This window comes from Pristiophorus japonicus, chromosome 15, assembly GCF_044704955.1.
Source record: "Pristiophorus japonicus isolate sPriJap1 chromosome 15, sPriJap1.hap1, whole genome shotgun sequence".
NCBI classification, from domain to species: domain Eukaryota; kingdom Metazoa; phylum Chordata; class Chondrichthyes; family Pristiophoridae; genus Pristiophorus; species Pristiophorus japonicus.
The window spans coordinates 178,999,754-179,012,437 of record NC_091991.1 but is presented as its reverse complement, the minus strand read 5'-3'; the positions used below and the strand labels follow the sequence as shown (position 1 = coordinate 179,012,437).

Here is a 12,684-nt window from a genome sequence, read left to right as displayed (position 1 = left end):
TCTGTGGCGTCTACAAAGCCACCATCAATCGGGTGTCCCTACAAGATCCAGAGAGCGGAGGGCCTCTTCGCCACGCTGGCAGGCGGCAAGCTGTTCACCAAGTTGGACCTCACTTCAGCCTATATGACCCAGGAACTGGCCGACGAATCTAAACTACTGACCACCATCACCACGCACAAGGGACTGTTTGTTTATAACAGGTGCCCGTTTGGCATTCGATCAGCGGCTGCAATTTTTCAACAAAACATGGAAAGCCTGCTTAAATCCATTCCTGGAACGATCGTATTCCAGGACAACATCCTTATCACGGGTCGAGATACCGAGGAACACCTCCACAACCTGGAGGAGGTGCTACGCCGACTGGACCGGGTCGGCCTGCGACTCAAGAAGTCTAAATGTGTGTTCTTAGCTCCTGAGGTTGAGTTTCTGGGCAGGAGGGTTGCTGCAGATGGGATTCGGCCCGCCGAATCCAAAACAGAGGCAATTTGACGAGCACCCAGGCCCTGCAACACATCGGAGTTGCGTTCATTTCTGGGACTGTTGAACTATTTCGGGAACTTTATGCTGAACTTGAGCACGTTGTTGGAGCCACTACACGTGCTCCTGCGTAAGGGTTGCGATTGGTTTTGGGGGGACTGTCAGGAACGGGCTTTTGATCGGGCGCGAAACCTACTTTGTTCAAACAAGTTGTTGACCCTGTACGACCCCTGTAAAATATTGGTTCTGACATGTGATGCATCGTCCTATGGGGTTGGGTGCATGTTGCAGCAGGGCAATGCTGAGGGTCAACTACAACCTGTGGCTTATGCCTCCAGGTCGCTCTCTCAAGCAGAACGGGGATATGAGATGGTCGAGAAGGAAGCGCTTGCATGTGTCTATGGGGTAAAAAAAATGCATCAGTACCTCTTTGGTAGCAAGTTTGAATTAGAGACGGACCACAAGCCATTAACATCCCTGTTGTCAGACAGCAATGCTATCAATGCCAACGCATCAGCTCACATACAGCGATGGGCTCTCACGCTGGCTGCTTATGACTACTCCCTCCGGCACCGGCTCGGCACTGAAAATTGCGCTGACGCGCTCAGCAGGCTTCCACTGGCCACCACTGAGGGGGCAGCGGAGCAAAGCGCCGAGATGGTCATGGCTGTCGATGCCTTTGACAGCGCAGGCTCCCCATCACAGCCCGTCAGATCAAAATCTGGACACACAGAGATCCCCTCCTATCCCTGATTAAGAAATGTGTCCTGACTGGGGATTGGGCGCCCACACACGGAGCATGCCCTGAGGAGGTCAGACCATTCCACAGACGGATGGATGAGCTCTCCATCCAAGCCGACTGCCTACTATGGGGCAGCCAGGTAGTTATGCCCCAGAAGGGCAGGGAGGCATTCATCAGAGAATTCCACAGCGAGCACCCAGGCAATGTGCTGATGAAGGCCATTGCCCAGTCACACGTTTGGTGGCCTGGAATTGATTCAGACCTGGAACACTGTGTTTGCAGGTGCACATGTGCTCAGCTGGGTAATGCCCCCAGGGAGGCCCCGCTCAGCCTGTGGCCCTGGCCCACCAAGCCATGGTCACGCATTCATGTTGACTACGTGGGCTCGTTCATGGGATAGATGTTCATTATTGTGGTAGATGTGTACTCGAAATGGATCGAGTGCATCGTTCTAAATTCATGCACATCATCCACCACCGTGGAAAGCCTACGTGCGATCTTTGCAATCCATGGCTTGCTGGACATCTTGGTTAGTGATAATGGCCCATGTTTCACAAGCTACGAATTCCGAGAGTTTATGTTGGGCAATGGCATCGACCACGTCAGGACTGTGCCGTTCAAGCCGGCCTCCAATGGCCAGGCGGAACGTGCGGTCCAAATCATTAAGCAAGGTATGCTCAGGATTCAAGGACCCTCCCTACAATGCCGCCTATCATGTCTCCTGCTGGCCTATAGATCCCGACCGCACTCGCTCATGGGGGTCCCGCCCACAGGGCTACTAATGAAACGGACACTCAAAACTCGGTTGTCCCTCATTCACCCAGTCCTGACCAACATAGTTGAGGGCAAGCGCAAGTCACAAAACGAGTACCATGACCGTAATGCAAGGGGGAGATGTATAGAAATAAATGATCCTGTATTCGTCCTCAATCACGCCATGGGGCCCAAATGGCTTGAGGGTACTGTAATTGACAAAGAGGGGAATAGGGTCATCGTGGTAAAACTCAACAATGGCCAGATATGCCGTAAGCATCTGGATCAAGTAAAAAAAAGGTTCAGCATGGACACGGAGGAACCTGAAGAAGACCATGAGATGGAGCTCACAACACCGCCAGTGAACGAGCAACAAGAGCAATCAGAAGAATGCACAGTCCCTGCGGTCAGCCCAGACAGGCCGGAATCACCACAGGTGACAGACACTCACGTCAGTGTCCAACAACCAGAGCCCCAACTGCGGAGCTCCACGAGGGAGCGTAGACCACCTGAAAGACTAAACCTATGATTCCAAATAAGACTTTGTGGGGGGAGATGATGTCATGTATGTAACCACAATGTAACACAACACTGTATACACTCAAACTAGATGCACATCTTGACCACAAGGGGTGAACTTGTGGGAGACACTCCTTACCTGATCACACAGGTATAAAAAGGGAGATCCCACGCAGGGTTATCGTCTTTGGAGTCCTGTGAATAAAGAGTTAAGGTCACAGAGTGACCTTGTCCCCAGAATGTGCCTCGTGTGGTTTCATACTGTAGAGTAAGGACTTTACAGTCCCTTTAAGAGAGTTGTGTGCATGTGATGAAACCGAGCTGTGCTCCAGCAGGGGAGACTACTCTTACTGCAGGCAGCTGGCATCAGCCTGGTTGCAATGCTTCCTTCTTGCTATCGCGACACCGTGGGGCACAGTCTGGGTCGAAGCCCACACCGAGTCCAAATCAAATGGTTTTTGAGCTCCGTGAATGTTAAACACAGTAACTGGGCTCAACTGCAATAAATTGTGCGCATGGGCCTTGTCCCACAATCAGAGGGAGCACAGACTGGGTTCAGATTCACTCAGCACACTGATCCAACCAGATAGGCACTTCATGCTTGAGAAATCAGCGAGCTCCTGTGTATTTGGAGGAGATAAATAAATAAGGATGGCGATTTTACATTTTATAAAAATTACGTTATTTGAATAAATAGTACTTTCAGACATAATGCTCGCAAGCAACGTACCAGGGTACAAGTCACTGCTTTAAAAAAAGTTCCATCTCGCTCTCTCAAGTCTCTATATAGAATATTAGTCACAGATACCACACAGAGTACCTGCAGTGTTTTAGGAAGAAACCACAGGTTGTAAAGTCCAGCGAGGATTGACTAAACGAGCAGTAACCACAGTAACACCTGTTATAAAGCAGCAGAATAAGAGCAAATCTTCAAGCAACCTCTCAGAACGGGATCCTTTCTGTTTCATTCATTATCATTCTGGTTATAAGGGACACCATCTTTTTGGAATACAAAAAAATCCAGACAAAGAACGGGTTAGGGGGTTGGAATCATTGCTTCTGAAATGTGCTTTGCCTATGATGAACATTCAACAAAAATGTAATCATCTGAATAATTAGTAATCCCTCTGACATCAAGAGACATAGAAATAAGGGAGAAAAAGGGGACTGTTACTTTTAAAAATACAAATGTTTGGGGATGAATTCTCAAGAATGCTTGTTGGTGAGAATAGCCTCCCACCTCTGGGGTCTCAGGCCCTCACCAGGCTCAGCCTCACACTGTGAAGTGGCCTTACCCTCCAGCCCATCAGTCAAACCAGTGAGTTCAGTCTCAAATGGAGTAATCCATGGTCGATCATGTGACTACCAGGATGGTAGAAGGCGAACTAGATGGACCTTAGCCTTTCTTCCTCAGTAATTCCTATATCCACCTGCCCAAGTATGAGTACTGAATCCTATCTGTCATGTATGTAACCTTTATGTAACAACACTGCAATACTGTATATGTGTAAGAAATGCACACCTTGACCACAGGGGGTGAACTTGTGGGAGACACTCTTCACCTGGTCATCCAGGTATATAAAGGGAGGTCCCACGCAAGGTCATCACTTCTTGGTCCTGTGAATAAAGGTTCAGGTCATGGAGTGACATTGTCCATAGAATGTGCCTCGTGTGGATTTGTGGTATTGTGTAAGGACTTTACATTGGCGACGAGAAACGGGAATCAACGACCCACGAGAATGGCCACGGGCAGTACACTGTGTTCGCAGGTGCCCCCAGGGAGGCTCCGCTCAGCCTATGGCCCTGGCCCACCAGGCCATGGTCACGTATTCACATAGACTACGCGGGCCCGTTCATGGGAAAAATGTTTCTCATTGTGGTTGATGCGTACTCGAAATGGATTGAGTGCATCATTTTGAATTCGTGCACGACATCCACCACCGTGGAGAGTCTGCGCGCAGTCATTGCGACCCACGGCTTGCCGGACATCCTTGTTAGCAATAATGGCCCATGTTTCACAAGCTATGAATTCCGGGAGTTCATGTCGGGTAATGGCATTAACCATGTCAGGACAGCACTGTTCAAGCCGGCCTCCAATGGCCAGGCGGAACGTGCGGTCCAAATCATAAAACAAGTCATGACCTTGTCCATAGAATGTGCCTCGTGTGGATTTATGGTATTGTGTAAGGATTTTACACTACCCACCTGCCCAGGTATGAGTACTGAATCCTATCCACCTGCCCAGGTGGTGTACGGACTCATACCTGCTTGCTTCAAACTGGACACCCATTGGTGCAATTTTAACCTGGGCCCACCTGGCCAGGTGCTCACTGTGACTGGTGTTAGATGCTCTGGTTGTTGATTCCGTATCCTTTCTATTTCACACGGCTGAGTTATTTAGGGTAGGAAAAGCGAGAGTTACTGCCAATCAAAACACAGTAAAAAGTGAGGCATTACATGGCAGGGTAGCATCAATAGGGGCCTTGGAGCTCTCAGTCAGGGGGGACAGAGGGTTTTGGCTGAGTGAATGGGGCTATAAAATATTAAGAGGGCAGCGAAAGAAAGGATGCTGCCACTGCGTCTCAACTGTGGGATCAGGTTAACCAAAGTGAAGGAAACGGATATCGAAAGGCTCATGTTGAGAAATTGGCTTTGAGTTCAAGCCTCCACCAGTCAATTACAGGATCTGCCTTTACATAGTGCCGATTGTAATTATAACAAAAATGAGAGTGGGGGCAGCCGTGCGACAGGCAATGGACGGGTGTCGATTCTGTCGAGGTCTGGTGCTGCGTTGTTGCCAGGTTGATCTCGGTGGTGATGCTTCCAATTAGCCATTCCTCTTTCCGACGCTGTCATTACACACAGAGATCCCAATGCTGGGACTGTCCATCATCTTACTCATGTGTCAGTCAAACAAAATTGCACTTTTTGGCAAAACTGTGCTGGAAATGGAGAAGCATTATTCGTGTCACCAGGCGAGCGGGGAAACCACCCTGAGGTTCTGCAGATTCACAGAGGCCTGTGTGTCGCTGTACGCCCTCTGTAATTCACAAAATATCACCGCATGGGTTAGCAAAACATTATAGTTCAGTTCCCATCACATAGCACTAAATGCGACATTTGATTAGTAACTGGAATACCCCAGGAAGGGCTCCATACTGCCTAGTTTCTCAGTAACTGGAATACCCCAGGAAGAGCTCCATACTGCCTAGTTTCTCAGTAACTGGAATACCCCAGGAAGGGCTCCATACTGCCTAGTTTCTCAGTAACTGGAATACCCCAGGAAGAGCTCCATACTGCCTAGTTTCTCAGTTCTAGGTGGAGGTGCTATATCATCTGCTGTAACCCGCAAATATCCCACAGATGCCTGGTCCAGAGGTTTGTGGTTGGTGGAGTTGAGTTTTGCCATACAAGGGGGTTGCACCATCCTGCCCCCAGCAGTGGCAACTGTGCTAGTCTGTGTCGTCTTAGGCCGATCTCAGATTACCAGGAGGGTGAGTCCTGGGGACAAAAGGCAGCAGACAGGAGTATATCTGTGGACAAGGCCTTACATTGGGTCCTTATCCTCGAGCATTCATACAACAATATCATCCTCTCCTGCGTTTAATTACTAAAACTAATTTATCAGGTTCAACGCTTATGCCTGGGGATTCCTGGTGGATCCCAGTATTGCCTGCAGGGGGCTTGGGATGTGACCCAGTTATACAGCGAGTGATATACTTTCTCCATCACGAGCCCATTAGCAGTTGTTTGGAGCTCTAGTGCCAAGGCAGATTCCACAGCACTGGAAGCTGAGGCTGCTGCAGAACCGGTTACACAAAGAGCAATGTGGGGAACATCTCAGGAATGTAAATAGAGGAACCTATCCAATTTATTCCCACATATATTTGTCCTTGTCTCCTGATTCTGTCACTGCCCCCACCCCCGCCCCTCCACACACCACAATATAACCAACGCATTGTTCCCCATGAAAATTGCAATCATCGCCCAATCAGCACTTTCCTGTTAGACATGCCCCTTTCAGCCCAGGAGACAGCCAATCAGCTTAAGAGCCCAGACACATTTGAGGCCAAAGGTGGACACCAGTTCTGACACTACTTCGAATCTGCCTCAAATCCAGTGTGCCCGCTCTGTGGGCCTACATTTCTTCTTTTCTGGTCTCAAAATTATTCAAACTGGAAAAGGTTGGTTCCCAGTGCAGCAGGAATCAGCCAGTTGTCCTTCCCATGCATAACTCTTGCATCATTTCCAATTGTTGTTTACCTCCTGTGGTCTCGATCCTTTCTCCATGGCAGCCAAATGTGCTCTTGTTGCAGTTAACAGGTCAGTTTGTTGCTACTTTTTACACCTCAATGCAACTTAGAAAGCTCAGGCTGTGATAAAGTAACTCATCTTGAACAAATAAATGAACAATTAACACGATATTTTGGTCAAAGTGAGAATGGGGATGTAGAGTACAACTGTAGGTTCAGGACAAAAAATCTCATTCTACACTAACACAAAATGTTTAAATGGAAAGAAATACTGACTTGCTCTGAAAGGCCATGAGCTCTTGGACTCACCCTCCTGGTAATCCCCACCGATGAGCCTGCTGGGAACCAGCCAGCTGTGAGCCTGCTGGGAACCGGGCAGCCGTGAGCCTGCTGGAAACATCCACCCATGAGCCTGCTGAGACCAGCCACCCGTGAGCCTGCTGGGACCAACCACCCGTGAGCCTGCTGGGGACCAGCCACCCATGAGCCTGCTGGGGACCAGCCACCCATGAGCCTGCTGGGAGAAGGGAAAGGAGTCCTTACAGGAAATGGGGTGGGATGAAGTATAATCCAGGTTGCTGTGGGAGTCAGTGGGCTTGTAGTAGATGTCAGTAGAGTTCTTCATGTGAGAGTCCAACCTTATCCTCACACAATGTCCACATATGAACAGGAGCAGAAACCCAAGCCCAGGGTCACCAAGGCCAACTTTGCTCAGCTAACGGAACACAGACTGGACCTGGGTAACAAACCCAAGGGTCCCAGTCTGCGCAGGTATCAACAGGTCCTTATCCAACTATGCCACCAGGGAGCTGAAACTGAAGGTCAAAAAGCAATCACCTCCATGAAACATTTTGTACTTTCAACTTCCCTCTCACCCTGTGATTATCAAATTACATTCCCCTTCAGCCTCTCTTACTCACTATCTAATCTAGTCACCTTGAGTATATGATCAACTTTATTATCTTTCTCATTGCTAAATTCCAGCCATAATCACCTCCCCTTTGATTCTGTTGCATTATCCATGCTTCTTTGATTGCAACAGCTGATTCTGGAAAACATTCTACACATTTACACATCCATCCCATCTCCACCTTCCACATTCAGACATGATACTATGACCCCAATAATGCTACGTAGCAAAACTCATTCTAAATGTTCACTGGACTATCATGCATTCCTTCTCCACGCTTTGCATTTAACATAACTATCATATTTCCCTCTATGTATATCACATGCCAAGTTATATACTAACCCCCATGCAGATCAAATTCACACACACACGTGAAATAACTCTTCCCATATATATCACATGCACCATCATATATTCCCCAGTATATATCATACAGCCTTGTATATATTTCCCAGGTATATATCACAAATTCCCTTAGTGTATGCTACAGATGCTGTCACTTATGCCACACAGCCACCTCACCTATTCCCAACAATGTACATCATATTTCCTGGTCACATATTCTCCCCATGTATATGACAAATCACATGACAAATCACATGACAGTAGAGTGGACAAGGGAGAACCAGTTGATGTGGTGTATTTGGACTTTCAGAAGGCTTTCGACAAGGTCCCACACAAGAGATTAATGTGCAAAGTTAAAGCACATGGGATTGGGGGTAGTGTGCTGACATGGATTGAGAACTGGTTGGCAGACAGGAAGCAAAGAGTAGGAGTAAATGGGTACTTTTCAGAATGACAGGCAGTGACTAGTGGGGTCCCGCAAGGTTCTGTGCTGGGGCCCCAGGTGTTTATATTGTACATTAATGATTTAGACGAGTGGATTAAATGTAGTATCTCCAAATTTGCGGATGACACTAAGTTGGGTGGCAGTGTGAGCTGCGAGAAGGATGCTATGAGGCTGCAGAGTGACTTGGATAGGTTAGGTAAGTGGGCAAATGCATGCCAGATGAAGTATAATGTGCATAAATGTGAGGTTATCCACTTTGGTTGTAAAAACAGAGAGACAGAATATTATCTGAATGGTGACAGATTAGGAAAAGGGGAGGTGCAACGAGACCTGGGTGTCATGGTACATCAGTCATTGAAGGTTGGCATGCAGGTACAGCAGGCGGCAAAGAAGGCAAATGGCATGTTGGCTTTCATAGCGAGGGGATTTGAGTACAGGGGCAGGGAGGTGTTGCTACATTTGTACAGGGCCTTGGTGAGGCCACACCTGGAGTATTGTGTACAGTTTTGATCTCCTAACTTGAGGAAGGACATTCTTGCTATTGAGGGAGTGCAGCGAAGGTTCACCAGACTGATTCCCGGGATGGCGGGACTGACATATCAAGAAAGACTGGATCAACTGGGCTTGTATTCACTGGAGTTCAGAAGAATGAGAATGAATCTCATAGAAGCGTTTAAAATTCTGACGGGTTTAGACAGGTTAGATGCAGGAAGAATGTTCCCAATGTTGGGGAAGTCCAGAACCAGGGGTCACAGTCTAAGGATAAGGGGTAAGCCATTTAGGACCGAGATGAGGAGAAACTTCTTCACCCAGAGTGGTGAACCTGTGGAATTCTCTACCAGTGAAAGTTGTTGAGGCCAATTCACTAAATATATTCAAAAAGGAGTTAGATGTAGTCCTTACTACTAGGGGGATCAAAGGGTATGACGAGAAAGCAGGAATGGGGTACTGAAGTTGCATGTTCAGCCATGAACTCATTGAATGGCGGTGCAGGTTCGAAGGGCCGAATGGCCTACTCCTGCACCTATTTTCTATGTTTCTATGTTTCTATAACCGTAGTCTCAGATATTCTTTCTTGCACACATCATATGCAATGTCACACATCACCCACCTCCCTACCCTTGTATATGATAAGCATCTATAATATATTCCCTTATGTACACACATTCGTGTCACATACTTGCTCCATGTCACATATTCCCTTTCCTCTACAAGCCCATGTTGTCACTATCCAGATCCGTGCCGAGCTCGCCCACAACATCCCTTTCTAACAACACCAAAATGGCCGTAACCAAAGTCACGAATGACTTTCTCTGTGACTGCCATCCTGCTGCATTGTCCCCTCCTCATCCTCTTTGCAGCCTTTGACACAGTCAACCTCCTCCAAAATCTCTCCAGCACTGTCCGGCTCTCTGAAATCGCCTTTGCTTGGTTCCATTCATCTATCCAACCCTAGCCAGAGCATCTCTAGCAACACCTTCTCTTACTGCCTCTACACCTTCACCTACAGAGGCCCAAAAGATCAATCCTAGGCCCCTTCCTTTTCCTCATCTACATGCTGCAGGTTCACAGCATCCATTGACGTGGGCTCAACTTCCATAGAAGAACATAAGAACATAAGAAATAGGAACAGGAGTAGGCTATACGGCCCCTAGAGCCTGCTCCGCCAATTAATAAGATCATGGCTGATCTGATCATGGACTCAGCTCCACTTCCCCGCCCGCTCCCCATAACCCATCGTTTTAAGAAACTGTCTATTTCTGTCTTAAATTTATTCAATGTCCCAGCTTCCACAGCTCTCTGAGGCAGCGAATTCCACAGATTTACAATCCTCAGAGAAGAAATTTCTCCTCATCTCTGTTTTAAATGGGTGGCCTCTTATTCTAAGATCTTGCCCTCTAGTTCTAGTCTCCTCCATCAATGGAAACATCCTCTCTGCATCCACCTTGTCAAGCCCCCTCATAATCTTATACGTTTCGATAAGATCACCTCTCATTCTTCTGAATTCCAATGAGTAGAGGTCCAACCTCCTCAACCTTTCCTCATCCCCAGAATCAACCTAGTGAATCTTCTCTGAACTGCCTCCAAAGCAAGTATATCCTTTCATAAATATGGAAACCAAAACTGCACGCAGTATTCCAGGTGTGACCTCACCAATACCTTATATAGCTGTAGCAAGACTTCTCTGCTTTTATACTCCATCCCCTTTGCAATAAAGGCCAAGATTCCATTGGCCTTCTTGATCAGCCATGATCATATTGAATGGCGGTGCGTGCTCGAAGGGCCAAGTGGCCTGCTCCTGCACCTATTTTCTATGTTTCTATGTTTCCATTGGCCTTCCTGATCACTTGCTGCACCTGCATACTATCCTTTTGTGTTTCATGCACAAGTATCCGGTCCAGGGTGTCCTTGGAGATGGAGCACGCGGTGTCCACTGGTACGCTCGCGGCCTTCCGCGAGAGGTGGGCACCGGAGGGACTGGAGTGCATCATCACGCCCGGCAACCAAATTTTAATTTGATTTTACGTTTTTTAAGTTTAATTTGTCTTAATTGCCGGTGCTTTTAGTGTCCCCCTTCCCTTTTATAGGGGGCACTGGGGAAAATTGTGATTTTAGTGCCCAAAAAAAAAAAAAAAAAAAAAAAAAAGGGGGGGGGGGGGGGGGGGAAAAAAAAAAAAGGGCCTTGTAAATGTCTGGAGTGTCACCCAGGTCGGGTGGCACCGTTTAATGTTTTTATGTTTTGCAGGTAAACTCAAAAGAGTTTCATGCACAAGTACCCCCAGGTCACGCTGTACTGTGGTACTTTGCAATCTTTCTCCATTTAGATAATAACTTGCTCTTTGATTTTTTTTTGCCAAAGTGCATGACCTCACACTTTCCAACATTATACTCCATCTGCCAAATTATTGCCCATTCATTTAGCCTGTCTATGTCCTTTTGCAGATTTTTTGTGTCCTCCTCGCACATTGCTTTTCCTCCCATCTTTGTATCATCATCAAACATGGTTACGTTACACTCAGTCCCTTCTTCCAAGTTGTATATATAGATTGTAAATAGTTGGGGTCCCAGCACTGATCCCAGTGGCACCCCACTAGTTACTGGTTGCTATCCAGGGAATGAACCATTTATCCCGACGCTCTGTTTTCTATTAGTTAGCCAATCCTGCAGCAATGACACTCAATTCTACTTCTCCACACCTCTCTTGCGCCCTCATGGCCTCTGTTCTGTCAGTGCTCGTCAGACATGCACTCTTGCATGAGCCATAACTTTCTCAAGCTGAACACTGGAAAGACCAAATTCTTCCTTTTCAACTCCGCCTCCACATGTCGTACCCTCGCCACCAACTTCAGCTTCCTCTCTGCTCTGTACAACACTGTTCAGAGCTGTGGCATTCTGTTCGACCCCAAGCTGAGCTTTCAACCCCATATCCTTTCCATTACTAACACCACCTACTTCCGCCTCCATAACATTGCTCTCCCCCTGCTTCCGGTTAGAAATCAGGGGTGCCTAAAAATGTATAAAAATGATACGATATTCTGCGTTTTAAATCGTCAGGCCCATCCCTAAAAATGGAATAAAGATAGCCTCCTCAAGGTTGCTCTCATAGACGGTGTGAGGGGAGTGGAGCAGAAGTCGAGCTGGTTGAACACTTTGAGTGATCCCATGCTTTACCGAAGGAAGCTCTAAACCGAGAACGAGAACTGTTCACATGCGCCAGCCGTTTGTCCAATTGGAGTCAGTATCAACTACTTGTTACGGTTGTATGTTTTTGATATATAACTATTGTGTTAATTACTGTCTTAACCTCTGATTAAACACAATATACCCACCAGATTGGTTTTAGTTGATCCTGATTATTATAGTGACCAGAGATAGCCTTAAACTTGCCTATTTCTAACAATCCCTACCTCAGCCCATCTGCTGCTGAAACCCTCATCCATGTCTTTGTCACCTCCAGACTGGATTGCTTCAAGTGACTGATCTCCTACATGATGATTGCTTCGGTCTTCACAGTGGAAGACACAAAAACCATGCCAAAAATTGCTGGTCACAGGAATGTGGGAAGGGAGGACCTTGAGATAATCACTATCACTAGGGGGGTAGTGCTGGACAGGCTAATGGGACTCAAGGTAGACAAGTCCCCTGGTCCTGATGAAATGTATCCCAGGGTATTAAAAGAGATGGCGGAAGTTATAGCAGATGCATTCGTTATAATCTACCAAAATTCTCTGGACTCTGG

The 12,684-nt window shown here is 47.3% G+C and overlaps 1 protein-coding gene across 1 annotated transcript in view; it reads right to left on the bottom strand.

The window, feature by feature from the left end:
- Positions 1-4,763: 4,763 nt before the first annotated feature.
- grid2ipb (glutamate receptor, ionotropic, delta 2 (Grid2) interacting protein, b) overlaps positions 4,764-12,684 on the bottom strand; it is a 126,461-nt gene continuing 118,540 nt past the window's right edge. Inside the window, exon 22 of the mRNA XM_070901393.1 lies at positions 4,764-5,531. Coding sequence (XP_070757494.1) covers positions 5,460-5,531 — 72 coding nt within the window. The 3' untranslated portion in view covers positions 4,764-5,459. The remainder of the gene's footprint in view (positions 5,532-12,684) is intronic.